The 21047-nt window shown below is 41.7% G+C and overlaps 1 protein-coding gene across 5 annotated transcripts in view; it reads right to left on the reverse strand.

Annotated features, from left to right (window-relative positions):
* Positions 1–21047, reverse strand: part of Uvrag (UV radiation resistance associated) — a 251710-nt gene that overhangs the window by 77265 nt on the left and 153398 nt on the right. For all 5 annotated transcript variants that reach the window (XM_076938617.1, XM_076938594.1, XM_076938584.1 and 2 more), the window contains one exon: positions 17551–17716. In XM_076938617.1, coding sequence (XP_076794732.1) covers positions 17551–17716 — 166 coding nt within the window. The remainder of the gene's footprint in view (positions 1–17550; positions 17717–21047) is intronic.

The raw sequence follows: 21047 nt of genomic DNA on the forward strand, positions 1-21047 counted from the left end.
TGCTGGCAGACATGGTCCTGAGGAGCTGAGAGTTCCTGAACTGCAGGCAGCAGAAGACTATGTGAGCAGCTTGAGTAACAGGAGACTTTCTTTTTCCATTTTTTTATTGGATATTTTATTTACATTTCAGATGCCATCCCCTTTCCCTATTCTCCCCCTCCCCCCAGAAAACCCCTATCCCATGCCCCCTTTTTCTTTTTGCTTTTCTACACTTTTTAAAAATGTTAATCAAACTTTATAAGTTTGGTAATGCTCAATCAGAAGTGTAACCTAATACCCAGCTTAGATATACCAACCATCTTTGACTGGTGAAGACATGTGAACAACTGCCTCCATATCCCCCCTCTCTCTCTCTCTCTTTCTCTCTCTCATCACCTAGCTTCTCCTCTCCTTCTTCTCGTCCTCTCCTTACTCCTTCTCTTCCTTCTCTCCCCTCTCACTTTAGCTCCTCCTACATATTACCCTTCCTGTTAAAATAAAACTTTTCTCTCAAAATACAATCAGAGCATAATTATGCCAATTTGTACCAGTGAGGTACAAGATAGTCCTAATACTCAGTCCATCATTTTGTTGACTAACCAGAACCTCTGTCATCTCTCCTAACGAAAACACTTAGTTCTGGACCTGGCTTTTTTCTTGGCTTTAGAATGAATGTCAGCTGAAAACCATCCACTCAAATCTTTTCTCTCAAAGTAAATAGCCAGGATTGCTTATGGGACTATAAGTTTTCAACCCTGTCAGAAATCCAGAGTGACTGAGTTAACTAAAATTATGGGAAGCACAAAGCATAGCTTCTAAAACTTAGCCAATTTATAGAGACCACTGAACACCTGGACACTCCCTATACTACAAAATGTTGGAGCATCTGTTCTTCCGCCTTCTGGCCCAGGATCATCTGACAGACCTAGTGATGCAGAATTATTAAGGGCTGATTACCCTGTCTAGGCAGATATAATCAGTTGACTATTCTGCAAGTGTGTCCTTTTCTGGACAGTAATTTGTAGATGAAAAGAGGCAATTCTTGCCTAGTGGCTGTCTCACCACAACTGGAGTAACTTCAAAGATGCTCAATTTCTTCTTAGAATCCAATACAGGAAGCTGTCAGGAGCAGACAGGTCTCTAATCAAAATGAACATTAATACAGAAATGTTTGTAATGTCAATTCTGTGGATTTCTGACGTTTTGAAAACCAACTATCCATGTAAGGTAATCTGGACTGTTGTCTGTTAACTCCACTCAGCTATTTCTAAATAAAATATAGAAAACACCCTAACAATAAACTCCAAGCCATGAATTTGCTATAATCCCTTAACTCACAGGCTAACCATCTCAAATCAGCTGCAAAAGTTAAAGAAGGACTGGGTCTAGGCCTTGTATTCCTAAATTATCTTGATGCTAAAATTTGTTATGAGAATTGTACATTGCAGAATACACAGCCTTGGTGTATCTACCCATCAAGCAAGTAATGCAGACCTGCTCAAACCTCTGAGGTCCTGGAATTCCAACTGGATGCAGTGAAGACACAGCGTCAGAGGCTTATCAATTCACTCATCCCCCCACCCCTCTTCTAATATCTCAACGCCCGTAATCAGCTTGAAGAAGTTAATGAAGAGTCAGTGCCCCTATTCCCTGGGCTTGGGGACTAAAGTGGTTAATATTGGGCTGTCTTTCTACGGAAAAGTATCGGCTTTTGTGGGAATAGGGAGGAGTAGCTAGGATTTATTGCATAGCCATAACCTATTGGTAGAAATCTGTATAATTATTATAAAGATGAAGTTAATAATTTCTTAAATGGTACAAAATTTACTTTGATTTCAAATTTAAGGTTTCCTTTGGTACGAGCTTCTTATTGACATAAAAGTGAGATGAATATTGTTATTCTCATAGGCATTGTGCCCATATAACAGGAGACTTAACTATAACCGGCTCCCACCGTGACACACTTCCTCCACCTACTCCAACCAGGCCACACCTCCTAATAGTGCCACTCCCTGTGAACAAGCATTTAAACATATGAGTCTGTGGGGGCCACACTTATTCAAACCATCATAGCACAACACTCAGAGTCACAGGGATTCAGCTTTCCTCCCTATCACAGGTAGAAAAGCGGAGGGTCTTAGCATTGCCCGGATATGGAGGCACAGCCTAGCTTTAGTCTGATGAAAGTGGCTGGGCTCTCCTCACATCTCACAGTGGCTTGAAGACTTGTAGGTTCCCCCTCTGTTCTCCTAAAGGACTGCAATTCCAGGTTCATCTGCCACCTGCTGGGTCCAGTGCCTGAGGGGCTAGTGCTTTCCCACCATGGAAGGACCCACAGGAACCTTACACAGACTTTGCAAGTGCTCTACCACTGAGTGATATCCAGGCAATTTATGATTTAGATTCTCCTTTATGATCATCATTTTCTCTCCCATTGCTGTCTGCAAAGAGGTACAATTTGGGATGAAAAATTTCTTTTGGTCAGATGTAGCCAATCTGTCCTCTCAGAAAGGACCAATGTCCCCTCAAATCTCTAAGGAAAAGTAATATGCTATTTACCAAGTTCTTCTTAACCAGTGTATGGACCTCTCACTTTATGATTTATGCAGAAGCCACAAAATAATAAAACAAGTCTTGCATCTTTCACATGGATATCATTCATCAGGTTCAGTACTAGGAGATGGCTTCGCAAAGGTTTTCTTTTAGTTCTTCTTCTTCTTTTTTTTTTTTTAGGCTAGAAATGACAAAATCCTGGACTATACACTCAAAAAATAAATACACCACCTGTGAAATATTTTGCAAGCGAAGTTGCCTGAATAAATTCATGTGTCATCCAAACATTTAAAAAAGTTTTAATATAGGTGTCAATCAAACTACAAGGGATCTGCCACTTCTCATTAGCTCACCAAACTTACATTTATACAAATTAAAATAATAAAATGCCTCAGTTGCTTATTGGTATGTTTAATTAACTTACAACAGTGAGTTGCTCTAACTAACTCCAGTTAACACTTGTAATATTTCATCACTACACTCCACACCATGGAGTGGGAGCCATCATTTATAGTAATGGCAGTTACTAACAAGCATCATGGGAAGAATTAATTCTTTTTCTAAGTCTTTTTAAAAGGTTCCTATTAATATGAGTAGCATTCAACATTCTAGGCATTATTAACACCAGTCCTGGCTCAAAAGGAAATATGGAGACCCACTACTATAAAATTAAAACCAACCCAGAAGCTAAAAGGCATACAAAAATGTATGAGTTATGAGCAAAACTAGCCACCCACATCAACCTTGTGCTCACAGTCAGAGGAAGGAGAAGCTAGGCCTAAGGAACACAGAATCTCAAAGAAGCTTTTTTAAAATAAAGAAGACAATGTTGCATAGAAATAGAAATTCTGAAGAGGTTAGTACAAATATTAGCCACAACACTGTGAGCGAGTCTCTGTGGAAGAGCAGAGATGACTAAGGGGCAATCTGCTGAAACATAGCTATCACACAGGCAGTTAGTGTTTGTACAATGTAGATGCTTTGTGCAATGTATATGCAGTGTAGATTTATTTGTATTGTTAGATTTCTCTCTGAAATAGATGAGCTAAATACAAAATTCATTATCAAAGGACTGTTCTCTCTCCTCTCTAGACTCACAAAATTTAGCTTTAGATAGACACTCTGAATTTTGCCAGTTTCCAGGACATAAAACAATATTTCCTGGTTAAAAAAACACAATTATATCTATTTTTTTTGTGTGTGTGTGTGTGCGTGTGTGTGTGTGTGTGTCTGTCTGTCTATCTGCCTGTGTGTGTGCACATGTGCCAGAGTGAACATGTGGAATGGGTTCTCATCATGGCTAGGGATCCGATTCAGATGGTCGGATCTGGTTGGTGGCAAGTGCCATCTTGCTGGCCCTCTCCTGGTTCTAATTTCCATTTCTTGGTTACTAGTGTGGTTATTTTTCTTGTATTATTGGACACTGAAGGTTTGTTCTGCTGTAACAGCACATCACCTACAATGTATTAGGTTGTTTGCTCTTATTACTTATACACAAATATATGAGAAAAATATTCTAGAGCCATGAAGATAACTTAGTGAGAAAAGCACTTGCCTTGCAAGTGTGAGGACCTGAGCTTGAATGGCCAGAACTCATGTGAAATCAGGTGCAGTGCTGTAATCCCAGCACTCCTACAAGGATGTGATGAGAATAGGGACAAGAGAATTCTTAGAAGCTTGTAGACCAGCCAGCCTGGGGTCCTTGCAAGGAACAGTAAATACTTATCTCAGATGAGGTGGAAGGAAGACCTGTGTCTAAAGTTGTCCTCTGACCACCATATTTGTGCTGTCTATGCATACCTCCCCCAGAAAGACAGACAGAGAGACAGACAGACAGACAGACACACACACACCATCATCATCATCACCATCATCATCATTATCTTGATCAGTATGTAGGCTTTAATATATTTCCTGCTGATCTGTGGCTTGCTTTTTCATTCTGTTTTCTTTTGTTTATAAGCAAGCTGCTTTTCATTGTAAATTAATCAAACTTAAGGAATCTTTTTCATGGTATGGGCTATTTCTGTGGTTTACTTAAAAAATCCTTTCTAAATGCAAAGCCAAGGAGTTTTTAATTCTAAAAACCTGAATCTCATTTTTACTGTAATGAAACAGGACCAACAAGTTCTCCGAGTTGGGAACAGAACTGTGACTCCATGTGGAGTGACTGAGTGCACAGACATGGCCGACTACTGTGGACCTCAGAGGCCATCTTTGGTTTCTCAGATGAGTAAGCCTCAGCTAGATGGATAAAGCAGGCATTCAGCTGTCTCAGAGAGTGAGGAGGAAAGCATGGGTTCCCATGTATTTATCCTTTAGAAATTACAGTATTTATCCTTTAAAAGCCAGTATAAGTGGGGTTGTAGTGATACACGCCTAACATCCCAGCACTTGTGGTCTGGGGGCAGTCTGGGTTACACGGCAGGGTTGAAGGCAGCCTGGACTATATGGCACAACCTTATCTCAAAAAAAAAAAAAAAAAATCAGAACTGCCACCACCACCACAATCTAAATATAGCTCTCTCTGGTAGATATAGGTAGGAGGAATTGTATGTTTAAATGAAGTTATGTTTATTATAACCAATGTGATCAAGAATAAATATATATTTATAGTGGTTTGACTAAATTTATTAACTACTCAAGCTTTCTTTGAAGGGAATTTGAATTTTTACTTCAAGATTAAATTATAAATGTATCTCTCTTTCATCTCCACCTAGAAGAGAATAATGAGCGAGCTCAAATGCGTCACTCACAAGGCAGGCACTGAACTGCATGGTGGGCAAAGCAAACCAGGCAGCAGCTGTTCTGTGCCAGCAGACCTGCCCTTTTGGCATCTAGCTTTTGCTTGGGCTTCCAGTCTGCCATATACATACGGCTCACACGTCTAGGGCCCACTGTCACCAGCATGCTATTGCTCGTTCTTTCCAGCCTAGCTTTGTGTTGCCCATCAGTCCCTTCTGACTGAGAATGACTGTCTGAAGACACAAGTGCTGCTATACGGTGCAGCTGATCTGCTAAATTGAGATGCCTGTCTGCTCAGTAGCTCACAGGCAGGAAACACTCAGTACAGACACAGACACATGGTTCTCACCACAGACAGGCCATCTCTAGAATCTTGCATACTGCTTAGGACTGTACACTTTGTTTGGTTTTTGTTTTTTTGTTTTTTTTTTTTTTCTCAGTAGTTTGAGGGAAAGTAAAACTGGAGAGCCTGAGCCGGCAGACCAAGGGACACCTGAGGCTTCCTGGAACTACCTCCCACAGCACCTGCCACAGACACTGGCTTTTTAGTGTCCTCACCTCCCTACTCTTTCAAAACCATCATGTCCTAAGAACAAATGGAAACAATACTGTGACTTAATCGAACATCAACAAAGTTTCCAACAAGGACAATCCTTGCCAGAGCCCACAGCACCTATGCTGTCTTGTGACAATGTGAAAGACTGCAAAGCGAGCCCACGGAATACCTCACTGCTATTCTGGGGCCACCTGTGACAAACATAACGTCATGCATTCTAATAATGTAACACAAATTCACTTATACCACAGCCCACCAGTCACTAAATACATTATCCCTCTACCTCATTTCCCCTCTGGGAACTTCCTGAACTTCTACCATGATTTGAATATATTGCAAATCAGACGAGCAGGAGTTCAGGTTGGGGCCGTGTGTCGTCGTCATCTGGTTTTCCTTCTTGTCCCACTGCCCCATTACATTACTGAATTTTAATTTAGTTGGATACAGAAAACCGAGATGACAAAACGCTGGAGAAGACTTCCTCGTGCAGATAATAATGTCAGCGCTGCTAAAGCACACTTCATTAAAAGCGACACACGCAATATACTTCCAAGTGTCAGCAATGAAACAGCCGCGCCATTCCTTCTGACTCATTCTCCACACTTCCCTCTCAGCAGAGCGCCAGATCTTCACAAGGTGTTCATTTCCTGTCTCACCCAGCAATCACCTTCTGCATTTTTATTGTGTTGATCTCTCCTGCCTGCAATTCCACAGGGATTCCTCATTTTAAAACATTCTTTGCTCTCACTCCCAGCCCGCTCAGCAGTGCTGCTGAAACAGGGGATTACAGCAAGCACTGAAGTGAACAGCTTGCTGTGGTCCCAAGGGGTTCCAAGAAATAACCATGGTCCTGGCAAGAGCATCTAGAGTTAAGACTGTAGAGACCACAGTGTGGAGGGTCAGGTTACCTAATAGCATTTGCAAAACTGAACATCCCTTTATTCTCCTGACTCAACTAAACAACCTAACTTTTTGAATGTTAATAACCTAAAAAAAATGTAGTTCCTACATTGAAAACATTTCAGACAAGGGTAAAACAAAACAAGTAAGGCCAGGAATAGCGGGAGGATTGCAAGTTTGCAATGAGCCTGGGGTATATGGTAAGACTCCACACCTCAGACAACAACAACGATTAATACACACTTGTACAGTTGATGTGGGTGGTTGTTAAAATTCAATGCGCATACACCAAAGTGCTTCATTTCAGAGATGTGTAACAAGAGAGCTGCTTCCTGGACAACAGAAACAGAGAGTGCCAAATGGCAGGAGCACAAGAAGTACCTTCCAGAGAGAAGCAGGGCTTTTGCTTATGTGCAGCTATGATTTCGATTCTGGACATGGTTAGGGAAGGTATTAAAGGCAGATAGGCCAGGATGGACAATAGGAACAAGGTCAAAAGTAATATGAGGTATCTGGAACAACCAAGTGCTCAGCTTTACTGAAACCCAGGTTGTGACTCAGAACAAACTGGGGATTGACTAGAAGGCTAGTAGCAGGCCAGCTGGGACCATTCTGTTTAAGGATAAAGCCCTCAGCTTTCCTCACTGGAGGCTTGGAGGATATAACACTCTCTGGACTTGTTTCCTTATCCTAGATACAGTGTGACTGGCTGCTGTTTCTACTGCCCTGGTTTCCCTGCTGAGGTGGAGAGCGCCTGGAGCAGTGAGCTGAGATCAACACTTCCTCCCCTGAGTCACTTCTGTCTGAATACTTTATCATGGAAAGAAACAAAGTGAACTAATGAACAGAAGCTGAGAGCTTTTGCAGAAAGGAACCTAGGGATCTTGGAAGACATTGTTGACAGGTAACAATGCCAAGGTGGGTGACAGAAATGAGGAGAGAGAGTTACAGGCTCCACACAGGGGGTCTGGAGCTTGTGTTTATGCTTTCACTATGATGCTCTAACAGTGAAATCCCAGGGACTCACCACACACACCGATGAGGTGAAGTAACTCTATCTGCTCAACATGACATCAGAAAACCAAATCGCACTCATTCATTCAGCACTGGCAGCTGAGCAGCAGGCTGAGGGAACAGAGGGACAAAGACACTTGCAGCTATTCTGCCACTAAAGGAGAAGGAAACCGTTATGGACCCCCAGCCTTGCCTTTGGGATCTACAAAAAAAGGAAAAGATTCAAGACCTGTGTGGTAAGCCCCTTTACATACTGGGTCACAAAACAAGGTGTTAGCTCATGAAGTAAAACATCTCTCCACCTTGATGAGAACCGGGTCCACAGGAATGACTATAAATAAACTTGGCTCAAGTTTAGCATCTTGAGTTTGGACACATCACAATCTCTCTGCTATTGGAAATTTAATTTCCCAAAGAAATCAGACTCAGTCAGATAAAGAGGGAATTCCTGGGATTTCGGTCATAGTCCTCCAAAAGGAATAAACTTAAGTGCAAGAAAAGAAAAAAAAAAAAACCTAAGGAAATGTGAAGAACAGTATCACATTTCCCACATTCCAACAAGCCTACCACGAAAACCCCAGCTGCCCATCTTTTAGAGATCTGCAAAGTCCTTCTATAGAGGGGCCAGGAAGTTTCAAAAGTACCTGCCAGTTATATCACCCCATTTCTCCATCTGAAAATAAAACAAAGGGGGAAAACATCCTTAAAAAGTTTTTTAAAAAGAACCTATCAGACATCTTTGAGGGCTTGTACAGCCTCTACTCTGGCCTGTGGGGCCCAGCCCAGCCAGAGACATCCCAGTCTCTGTCCCATGTGTGTCTGTCATGCTTCAGACAGCAAAAGCAGCGAAGCAATTAACAATACATTTTTCTCTCAAAACCACTTTGGAAATCTGCATGTTAGTCTTCAGTACGGGAAGCAAGACACACACAACAGCTGGACTTTTATGACAAGCCCTTCCTGTTCGGTGGTTGAGTCTAACAAGGACCTGCAGTAAAGACCTCAGAGTTTCTCTTTATGCTGTGCAGTAAACAGCCCGGTATGAGCAAGGCACCGCTCCAGAGCCATGCTTCTAACTGGTCAGACAGAGGAAAGAGTGACTTCCCTTCCTCCAACCTGCACGAAGAGCCGTGAACTCTGTTATGTCACCTGCAGAGGCAGGCAACCAGACAGGGCAGCGGCTGAGAGAATCCCAGGCCTCTGGGACATTAACTATAATCTGTCCAATGAGTCACTCAACTCTTATTTTCCATCTCCCATGAAGGCCTGATTCCATTTAATGCCCCAGAAAGGTTCATACCAATCTGAAAACTCAGGAGAGAAGCAAACCGTGTCTAACCTGCTCTCTCAGTGTCTGGGATAGAATAACCATCAACTGACAGATTGATTCAATCAACAAGCATAATCAATAAATTTATTTCCACTTATATATTTCGACATCTATGCTGTTCCAGAAAGGATTTGGAGGATTTTCTAAAATTTCATAAAATCAGCCTGAATGTTTAATAGTTCACAAAAATCTAAAATATCAATTCTGAAATGCACCATTAACTGAGGTAATGCTAAGAAGAGTGCATAATACAACATACTAATAATTATAAGAAGCATTTCACTTTCATTGACATTAGACGTCAAAAAATATATACAGTTAGTCAATGAGATACAATGGGTTTCAGAAAAAGGCAAAGCAGTAGAAAACAAAATTCATTTACTCTAGACAAACGAAAGCTGTAAACAGTCAGCAAAAGTCTAGCCAGCCTGCACAGACTGCTGAATTGTTCATACATTCAGCTGACCCTTCACAAATTACATAGTTATCTAAAAAAAAAGAACACAACGTTCTAAAGATAGCCCTTCTTCTAGCTTCTAAAACAATTTCCCACATAACTTACATCTAAAAGTCAGATTATTATGTAGCAACTTGATAAAAATCTGGAGGGACATTTACTTTTGAAAACATGGAACACAGGGGGCTGAGAGGATAGAGGAAGCCCTGCTTCAGGGAGGGAGGGCTATGTGGTGGCTTGGCAGGTCAAGTTGCCCATTGTTAAGCCCAGTGACCAGAAGTTGACCCAGGACCCTGCAGGACAGAACCAACTCTCAAACTGTTCTCTGATCTTTGCATATATATCATGGCATGCAGCCTTATGTGTACGTATGACCTCCTACTCATGTACACTACACAGACATGCATTCATGCACGTGTACACACACATACACACACACACACACACACACACACACAAATGTAAGCAGAAAAATTAAAATCTTAAGGTGTTCTTTTCTCAAGTTCTTGTCTGGCCATGGTTGTCTCTCTTGTTTAATATCATGCAGAGTCCTTTCATCTGTTACAGGTGACATTTTTCATCACTAATGATGTCAGAGAAAACAGTGGAGGGGATTACTCAAAGGGCCTGATCCTCTAGAAATGTTAAAAAAAAAAAAAAAAAAAAAAGATCAAGCAAAAATGTCAAAACCAACTTTGTCAAAACTCTGGAAAATAGTTAAAGGTTTCCACCAGCCAACTGAACATTGCTATCAAGTCGGGAAGGGAGCCCTAGTGCCCTGGATCTGATCTCCAGCTCGGCTCTGTGCCTAGAGACAACAGCCTGCATTCCCAGTGTGGAACTTGTAGTTGCTTCTTAGGGGAGCAAAGCAGATCTTACTCTACAAAAACGTGTCTACTGCAACTTGTCTAGGGGTTACCTGTAGGATGAATGTCCTTCAGAACTCAGTGCAGAAAAGCAGTTAACACTGGTCAAGTTGTGAGGTAAGCAAACTGTACACAACCCTTGGGAGAAAAACCTGGATAAGTTTCTGGGAATATGATGCATCTCTGTGTCTCAGTGTGCTGAAGACTCAATGTACTAGTGACAAGTAATGTATAAAGATGAAATACGTGAGGATATAAAGAACTTCTGTATCCCAGGCTGGCCATCAACTTCCTGTGTAGCCAATGATGACCCTGAATTTTGATACTCTGACCTATACCTTCTGGAGTGAGGATCTTCAAAAACAAAACAAAACAAAACAAAACAAAACAAAACAAAAACTCTAACAGGGCCAAGATGAAGAAGAGGAGGCTAATGAGAGGGCTGGTGAGGAATGTGCATGCTCACAAGCCTGACACTGGAGCTCCATCCCTGGGACCCCCATATCCCGAAGAGACGGAAAGAACGGATTTTTTTTAAAATGTCCTTTAGGGGCTTAAGAGATGGCTCAGTGGTTAAGAGCACTGGCTGCTCTTCCGGAGGACTTGAGTTCAATCCCCAGCACCAACATAACAGCTTGAAATTCTCTGTAACTTCAGATCCAGAGAACCGGACACCCTCTGCTGGCCTCCTCAGCTACTGCATTTACATGGTGCACAGACATACAGTCAGAACTGAGGAAAGATGAAGACATTCTTAACTTTAAAGGCTTCAGCAATGTCCAGAGCATCCACACACAAGGAGACTGATATCACACATCAGCTGTGCTGGTACTGTAAGCACCCAGACTCAACAGATACACGCTGACCTTCTCACGTACACTGCATGTGTGCACACACACATATGCACATACACACATACACACATGTACACACATGTGGAGGTAAGGCAATTGAAAGCATGTTCTTCTTCAGTACATGTGAGATATTCTCCAAAATAGCTTACAAAATAAATATTAATTTAAGAACTTAGAGAAATAACTGGCTACAATGAGATAAAATGGTTATGGAAGAAAACCTAAAAAAATTCTAAAATAAATACATAAAGTCATATAGCATGTCCTTAACCAATGGGCTAGTGAAAACTATCACAAGGGAAATCAGAAAATATGCTGAGACAAATGAAACAAAACACAGTATACAAAAATAGATGCAGAAGTTTATAAGTGCCAACACTGTCATTTAAATATCTCAATAAAATTTTATATCATATAAACTGGAAAACGAAGAGAAAACAAAAATAATATACCTAGCAAATAAAGGATATTATAAAGACTGCAGTTTACAAAGTTGAGTATACAAAACCAATGGAATCAGTGAAGCTAACGAATATTTCTTTAAAAAGTCTGACTACATTGACAAACCTTTAAGCTATGGCAAGTCAGTAAAACCAGATACCCAGATACACCAGATACTGGAGGCAACAACAGAGACCTGACAGAAAGTGATTACCAGAAAACAGTACGAGCAGTTAACTGCACCAGCAAACAGATGACCTAGATGCACAGGTTGATACTGAGAAACACAACTGAGTGACAGAGCAGATGCAGAAACACTGAGACAAAAGCAGAACAAGAAGAAACATCTTGGGGACCTCGAGACGGCTCTAAACAAAAGTCCCAGACCAGATGCTTTGTTTGAATTCAAACAAGTGTTAAAGAAAGGGATAACAGGCTCCCTCAAACTCCCCAAAAGACTTGACCGTGGGTGGGGATCAATTCCTTTCTCATTTTAGGAGGTTAGACTACCCTGATCCTAAAGCCAGATGCACATAACAAACAGAAAATGACAGCTTACAAGTACAGGTGTCTGAACCCTGTGAATAGGATTATAGACTACACCTGCCTACGTGATATGTGAACTCACACCACAGGGAGAGCAGAGCCATGCCTGACCATTCCACTTGATGAGAGTCACTGTTTCTTCATGGCAGAGACACTGGGAGAACAAAGATCAGCAGGGACCCTCCTGAAGTACCAGAGTCCTCCATGGCAGAGGGCCAGGCACTTTCTCTGAGGATGAAGAGACAGATGCCCGCTCTCCCCACGTTACTCAGTGCTGTGTTGGATGTTCTAGCAGCAGTAATTGGCTAAGAAAACCAAGACAAAGTGAAAAGCATCCAGGTCGGAAAGAATTCAAACTTTCTGCTCAAGACAACATGGACTAATGTACAGAAAATTCAAACAATCTGTGGGAGAAATGACAATAATAAAATGTACAGAAATTTAACCAAAGGCATACAAGACTTGTGTATTGAAAAGTATAAAACATTGCCAAGAGGAACAGAAAAGGACCTGAACAAAGGCTAGCTGGACTAACAATTACAGTAAGATGCCAATACTTATTAATTAGATGGCAATATAATCAATCACCTTCAAAATTATTCAGAATTGGTAAACCTGATCCTCCAATTCCTAAGGAATTTCGAAGGACCCCAAATAGCCAAAACAGTACTGCAAAGAAACAAATTTGAGTTCCTTCCTTTCAAAATTGCAAACATGATTATGATTCTGGCTTAAAAGCATATATACAGACCACTGAAAGAGAAACAAGAAGTCATCCATGACCAATTAACTTTTTGCAACAAGGATGCCAAGGCCACTCAAGGGAGAAAGAACAGCCCTTTCAACACACTACCAATAATAAAAACTAATAATTCAAGATGGAACAAATAACTACCTTTAAGATTAAAATTATAGCTGGCAGTGGTGGTGCACACCTTTGATCCAGGTGCTTGGGAGGCAGAGGCAGGGGGATCTCTGCATTCAAAGGCAGCCTCATCAGGTCCAAGATGGCCAGGGCTACACAGAAAAACCCTGTCTCAAAACAACAACAATAACAATACACAAAACCAAATGACAGCAAAGAAAAATAATAAAGCCAGTAAGGGGAGCGCATGGATAAAACTTCTGACCCTGGACTGAGCACTGGCTTTAGAAGTGACAATTAAAAGCACTTAACAACAGGAACACTCAAATTTATCAGAATTAAAGGCATTTTATGCACCAGGAGCTCCAAGGAGGCTATGAAGGAACTTTTTAAATTGCTTCTTCCTCTTTACTCAATGATGGGAAATTCCCACCCTAACATTACAGGGATGGTTAAACAAGCACCACCTAACTATGGACAGATGGGCTTAAGAGCAGATTATTGGACATGTGTCCTTCTACCCCCAAGAAAGAGGACACTGCACACTATGACTAGGGGTTGCACTCAGGAAGAAAAGTGAACAATCAGAATATCGCGGTAGAAAAATGACAGAAACATAACACTAATTCAATAGTATTGGCAGGTGGAGTCTCTTCTTGAAGGAGGTGGGATCATAAGGACTCTGCTGTCATGAATGGATTAAAGTTATGGCAAGGGACTTGACAGGAGGAATTCGATTTTTACATGCCTTCCATCCCTCCCCCTCCATGAGAGCACAGCTTCCTCCTGTCTAGAGGATGCAGCAATAGGGATGGAACCAGCCTCAGTGAAGAGAGGAAAGGTCAGGAACATGACTCTGAGCTTCCCAGCCTCTGGAGCTGGGAAGAAAAAGTGAAACGAAAAATTAAAAAAAAAAAAAGAGTCTTGTTTATAAATTTCCTAGCACACCTGCACACACACACACACACACACACACACACACACACACACACACACTGCTATAATTGCACAGATTAGACTTGGAGTCACTTAAGACAGACAAAGGTTGTCATATCAAAAGATGGAGGTGAACCCTGGCTCCAGAAGTAGGTTGTGATTGGTTCTTTCAGTGCCCCCCGTGGCAGGTGGGAACTGACAAGGGGCCCCTCTGCTCTGACAACACACTCAGTCACATAACATTGGCTTTAATTTCTTATTTAAACTGTAACAACTAATAGAATGAGAGAAAACGCTTGCAAACCACTTATCTGATAAGGGTCTCCTTGCCAGAATAATAAATAAGTTTTACAACTTAACAACAAAAATAAACTACCCAATTAGAAAATGGGCAATAGATAAGAGGAGACATTTCATCAAATAAGATATACAAACGATTCCTAAGCAAAAAAAAAACAAAAAACAAAAAACAAAAAAAACCAAAAAAAAAAAAAAAAAAAAAAAAAACAAACAGTGGGGGAAAAAAAAAAAGCAGAGTTCAGTAGGGGAATAACAAAGCAAACCCACAGAGGGTACACTTCACATCTGGGAATGTGGAATGCAGGCCAGCAGGGCTGCCATGGACAGCCCACTGGGGGGCTTCCTCTCAGAGTTAAGCAGACTTACTGTATGACTCAGCAACCTCACAGGGGTGAAGAAGAGAACTGAAAATGGGCATTCAAACAACCATGAGTAAATATTCAAAGCGACAGTACTCATGTGAGCCACAGGTAGAAATAACCCAGACGTCCATCAAGAGATGAATGAAGAAACAAGATGTGGTGGTGTACACACTTGCTGGAAAATTATTGGGCCATAAAAATGAATGAAGTTCAGCTCTGCTTCAGCATGGACACATTGAAAACATTATGCAAACCGAAAGAAGCCAGGAAGAAAAAGGTCACATATTGTATGGTTCCACTTACATAAAATATCCAAAATAGGAGAATTCCTAGAGACAGAAACACATTGATGGTTGCCAGGGACTGAGGAGGGGCAGAGTTAGGGAGCAGCTGTTTACTCGGTGCAGGCTTTGCTTTGGGCTTCAGAACTATAGGCGTGCTAGCTGCACAACACTGAAAATGGACTAAAATACCACTGAACACTTAAAATCTTGAATTTGGTGTTACATCAATTTCAAATTGATTGTTAAAAAAGATCCAAGAAAAAACTACCTCATGTTTCTTTTGTCAAATATATTACAGTCTCTTCTTCAGCTTCTTACGGTTTTAAACTGAAAAGCATATTTGGTCTCAAATCAATCACAACACTGAAAAAGGTACTAGTCTAACTTATTTACAGGCCCCTCAGCTGAAAGGCACTCTTCCTTCAGACATATCCCTTAAATATCTCAGGAAGACTGATTCCCACCCTCTTTCAAAGATGCCAGAACCCATGATTCTCAAATCCCTTATAAAATGTCATGGTGTGTGCACAGAGCCTACACATATTCATGGTATGCTTTAACGTGTTTTTAAGTTGCTTCTGAGTTCTATTATCTGATGACTGCCCCAAACCTAGCAACTGCACTGGTAGAGATACACACCAATACTGCACTGGTGGGTACTCAAGACACCTGTAAGTAAATATTCATAGTAACACTATTTATTAGTGGTTAAATAGTTGATATATTTGGGGGTTGGAGAGACTGCCTAGCAGTTAAGGACATACACTAATCCTGCAGAGGTCCTGAGTTCGGTCCCCAGATGTGGGTACCCTGATGTGGGTAACATCAGTACACACATCAGGCAGCTCAAGGTTGCCTATAACACCATCTCTAGTATATCTGATGACTTCTTTTGACCTCCTGTACAACACCCCTCCACATACACATATACACATAATTAAAAATAAAAAAATCTTTTAAAGTTGTACTATACTGTTTAGAGTATAACTGTACATGCTCACTCTAGACATGACTGCCTCCCCCAGTACTTGTAATGGAATGCTGGCTAGCCCGTGGCTGCAGAATTCACAAGTACAGAGGGAACACATGTATACCGAGGGCTGACCAAGCTGCTAGGATCCCTCCTCTCTGCATAGCTCACTTTACCTCTAAAGACAATGGTGCTAAACTGCTTCCAAGCTCCCTAAGTATACAAGGTAATATTTAATTTTTCATGCCATGGAAACAAGATTTCTTAACTAGGACAATGATTCTCAACCACATTATACATCAGAACCACTAATGAAGACTTAAATATTACTCAGATCTGAGTACCACTGATGGAGTCAGGATCTCTACAGAGAGGGTCAGGAATCTAGGGGTTAAAAGCTCGGGTGGTTTTTATTTGGGGGGGGGGGGGGGGCGGGGAAAGGGGTTTGAGACAGGGTTTCTCTGTGTAGCCTTGGCTGTCCTGGAACTCACTCTGTAGACCAGAGCCTCAAACTCAGAAATATGCCTGTCTCTGCCTCCCAAGTGCTGGGATTAAAGGCATGTACCACCATCACCCAGCAAAAGCTCAGTTTTTAAGGCTCTCAAAATGACTTTAACCTGAAGCCAGAGTTGAAAATAATTCATCTAGAATATTCCATATCCCCATTCCTTGTGTGGCCACTGGTGCCTTACCCTGTTTCTCACCCACCCGCCCCTCCCTTTTGGTTCTGACTCTACCTCCCAGGTGTTGAGGCTGTGGGGATTACAGGTCACACACCAGCCTTACTCTGGTGGTTTTTAAATGCCAATTATTTACGTTGGAAAGTAGTGTGTTACTAGAAATTAATGCACTTGGCTATAATTTCCAAAATATTGGTTTAAAGTTGTCTGCATGGTCTCCTCACTTTCTGATGCCTGTATGTGCATTTGTGGGGTTTCTCCTCTCTTCATTCCTCAATCTGTTGTCCTGTCTTTTTGCTTTTCTTTCTAAATTCTCCCAACAGGGCCTTGTGCACTGGTCTGTTGTTTCAAAGGCCAGGCCTTCTGCCTGCACTGCACCACCCCACTGCGCAGCACCCTGGCTGATCCCACTCTGACCTTCAATATTTCCTTTCATTGATTTCCCAAGCTTCTGCTGGCCTTTCTTCACAGAGGCATCACTTTGAGACTTAGCTAAGTTACCTTCGAATACCTTTTCTGCTGTATGTACTTAGGGTGTGAATTTCCCTGAGCCCAGATACAGCTATGCTCCACAAACTTTGCTGTGCTACATTCTCACTAACATTCAGTTTAAGTTGAATACTTTCTCTATGGTTTCTTCTTTGGGCTGTAGGCTATTTAAAGTTTCTTTACAGAGCTGAGGATCAGACCAAAGCTTAGGCACACATGCCACATACTTCATGCTAGGCCCAAGTCCCTGCTGCACAGTTTGTTTGTTTCTGAGTCTCGACATGTTAGGAGGTGCACTTCACACAGGTCACAGGCCATACAGAAACTGTCCTCCATTGGATGCAGTTCATATTTCCAGCATGCTCAGCATTCCACCCATGTTTCCAGTCAGCTTACAGTATAACGCAAACAAAAGACACTTACTCTCGCTCCTTTTCTGTCAACTTGTCATTGATGTTATCTTTGATTGTTGATCTGGACCCCTTATGAATTATGGGATACCTGAGGGGTACTTGTAGGAAGAAGGAGATCATGGAGACCAAATGTGCAGTGTAACCAAGGGCGACAGCAATGCTTCCATCGTCTTTTGCTGTAAATTGGAAAACAGAGGAAAAGAAAACAACTGTTTACCTTACAGATGTAGCTCTGAGGAAGTCTTCTACAAATATGTGGTAAGTAAAATATTAATCATCCACTAAGTTATGTTAACTTATGCACCTGCTAACTATATGTAGAGCTATCTCCCAGTGAGCAGTGTGCTGTGTCAACAAGTGACAGATGTCTTATGGCGAGTTCTTAATGTGCCTGAATAGCTGGAACGAACTTTCGCATCCTTTTAAAGTGAGACATTAATACTTGAGTCTCTGTGATCAGTCAGAGGTTCTACTGCAACAGAGTCCAAGTACTGTGCAAGATTACTCACTCTGAAGTGAAGCAAAACCCCACACCACCTCCTTACAAGGTATGCTTCAGATACTGCTAAGGCCAATGTTGCACAAAGAAGCCTGGGAAATCTGAGATGAGACAAAGGGGAAATAGGCCCCGCAGTGAAGTGAATGTCCCCCACTGTATTGTTCACACACCAAACTTGTCATGCAACTTATGTGAAAGTAACGGGAGGGAAAACCACCTGTCATATAAATGTAAACTTCTGGCTTTTAAAAAGCTACAATTATATTCTAAAAACTCATCATTCATATTTTTACTCCTACCTATAAGGTTATAAATTATTCAAGTTCTCAGAACTTGAGTGATGCAATGAAAGGATTCAAATGTCCCGCCTAGCATACAATGTTCCTTAAGTACCTTAAAAAGCTCGCACGTGAGCAAAGATTTGACACAGGGTCTGGGATACCCAGCCAATGGAGAGAGGTCTCAATGATAACAGTGGTTGCGCTCACTATTGCCTGACTCCTAAGGACACCTTCAACTTCAGTTATTAATCCCTTTTTCATATTGTTCCTTTTATGGTTTCAGTATCTGTATAACTAGCTTTTCTCAGCAGGAATGCACCCCACCCTTCCTCAGTGAACAAAGTCCCTGCCCGTCACTATAGGGCTCTTCGATTCTCTTTGATCATCCTATAAACAAATACTATTTACTGCTACTCACTTCATTCATTCACAACAAATGCTAAACTGGACTCTCCTTTAGTATTGTTCTCATTTATCTTACAGATTAAGATAAAAACAAAACAAAAACTAAGGCTCAAAGAGACTAAGGAACTGTCCCCTAACAGCTGGTAAGTGGGTCCAACACCTAGCCCTCTGTCCTTGCACTCTCCCACACTATCACAGAACCTTGTTAAAAACAAACAAACAAAAGACACTATCTACTCATTTAACTTGGAGTTCTAGGATATAGCCAGCACTTGAATGCACCATCCCAGTGTCTTCACAGTTTTGTACTAAAGGGAAAATGCACGTGGGAAGTCTGTGATGGGGGCTGGAGGTGGCTCAGTGTCGAAGGGCATGCGCTGCTCCACCAGAGCAGCTGGATTCGGTTCCCAGCACCCATATCAGGTGGCCCACAACCACATGTAACTCCAGCTCCAGGAGGAGCCAATGCCTTTGGCCTCCTTGGGTATCTGCACATATATGTGCATATCTACACACAGACACAGTTATACATACATGATAAAAAATAATAAACATAAATCTTTTTAAAAGATGTCTGAAATCCCCCATTTCTGTAGTGCTTCACAAAAAGGCTTCACAGGCAAGACCTGCTGTCCTCTCCAAACTACCTCATGAAAAAGTAGAACAACATCCACTTCAGGTGACTATGGGGTCACTCCTAATTAACATCCCAGTTATTTTCAGGGAGTATGTCCTCTTCCCCAGGCACAACCAAATACCTTATTAATAATTTGCCTCTGTAAAAACCTTTTTATCATATTATACTAGCAACTAAGAGTACTTACTTTTATTGTATGTGCACATGCAGGTAGGTGTGTGTGTGTGTGTGTGTGTGTGTGTGTGTGTGTGTGTGCGCGCGCGCGCGCGCGCGCCTGTGCGCCGGCAGGAAATGAACCCTAGGTATCATTTCTCGGGAGCTGTCTATCTTGTTCAGGGGGCTCATTGATCTGGCCAAGTTAACTTGAGTCTCAGGGATGCAACTCCCAACACCGGGGTCACAGGCATGCACCACCACATACGGCTTTTTACATAGGTGCTGGAGCTTGGACTCTGGTCCCATGCTTATATGACAAGTACTTTACCAACTGGGGTATTTCTCCAGTCACAAAAGTAATTTAAATGATGAATTCTCTCATAAGAGAAATCTTTGATATCATAGCACGTAATGCCATCAATTCCCCGAGGGCACAGATGAGGTCCAGGTGGGACAGTATGATCAAAATCATAACAGTAAAAGCCACCAGCAGTGGAATGAATGGGGAAACTGCTTCTTAACTAAAATAGTTAAGGCCTAAAAATATGCTGCTCCACATATATCTAAGTCTGGAGTCCCAGCTGAGCCTGGGAGAGCCTTCACGGTGGAGAACTCAGCCTCCCTCCTTCTAGAATGAGCAGAGCCGCCAAACTAAAAACATTCCTCAGAGTAAAAGGACTTGTGTCCAAAGAACCTTCTTTTGAAGGGAGAGGCTTCCTACCACAGACCTAACACTCAGCCTGCCCCTTCCTATATAACCTGGTAGGAAAGGGGTTGAAAATTCTCAGGAAGCAACAAAAAAGTCTTTTGATGAACCTTCAAAAAAAGTCAAATTCAAACCACTAGCGGTTAATACCTCAAGCATCTATATGCTTCTCAAATTACTTACAGGATAATGGTAAGAAAAATTACATTTGCATGTTTTTAGATTACATACATATCTTTATTAAAAGAACAAAGACTTGATCTGACATCACCTTCCCCAGTGAGCAAAACCAATTTTGCTTAAATGTAAACCTAAAAGGGAATCTCAAAGAGAGGTGTACAGAAATGACAAATCAGAGGGAACGGTGGACAATAGAGTTAAGTAACATTGGAAAGGAGCTTCCGCTGAGGCTGTTCATGGTCACTGCTGGAGCCACAAGACTCCTGCTCTACCTATTACACACTCTATGATATTTCCCGGGCCAGGCCACAGTGCTCCGTCAGCCTCACAGTTAAAACACTGTGGTGTTGGATTTCCAATATTGAAGCTTTATATTAAAAAGCATTTTAAAGGGATCGCGTGTGGAGTCTTACAGGGCCCAGGGGTATTTCAATCCCTCAAAAGGAAAACCTCCTCCTGGGAGGGAAGTCACTTTCATCACCCTAAGACCACTGAGCCTCCAGTGGGAAAATGTGAGCGCATGTGGTTAATCATGGCGATTGCAGGCCATGCAACCTCAGATGTCACCGTCTGTTGCCAATAATTTTAGCTGAAAACCAAAAGGTTTAAGGTTCCCAGCATTCTGAGATCTGAAAGACGTTTT

The sequence above is a fragment of the Arvicanthis niloticus genome, chromosome 1, assembly GCF_011762505.2.
Source record: "Arvicanthis niloticus isolate mArvNil1 chromosome 1, mArvNil1.pat.X, whole genome shotgun sequence".
NCBI lineage: Eukaryota > Metazoa > Chordata > Mammalia > Rodentia > Muridae > Arvicanthis > Arvicanthis niloticus.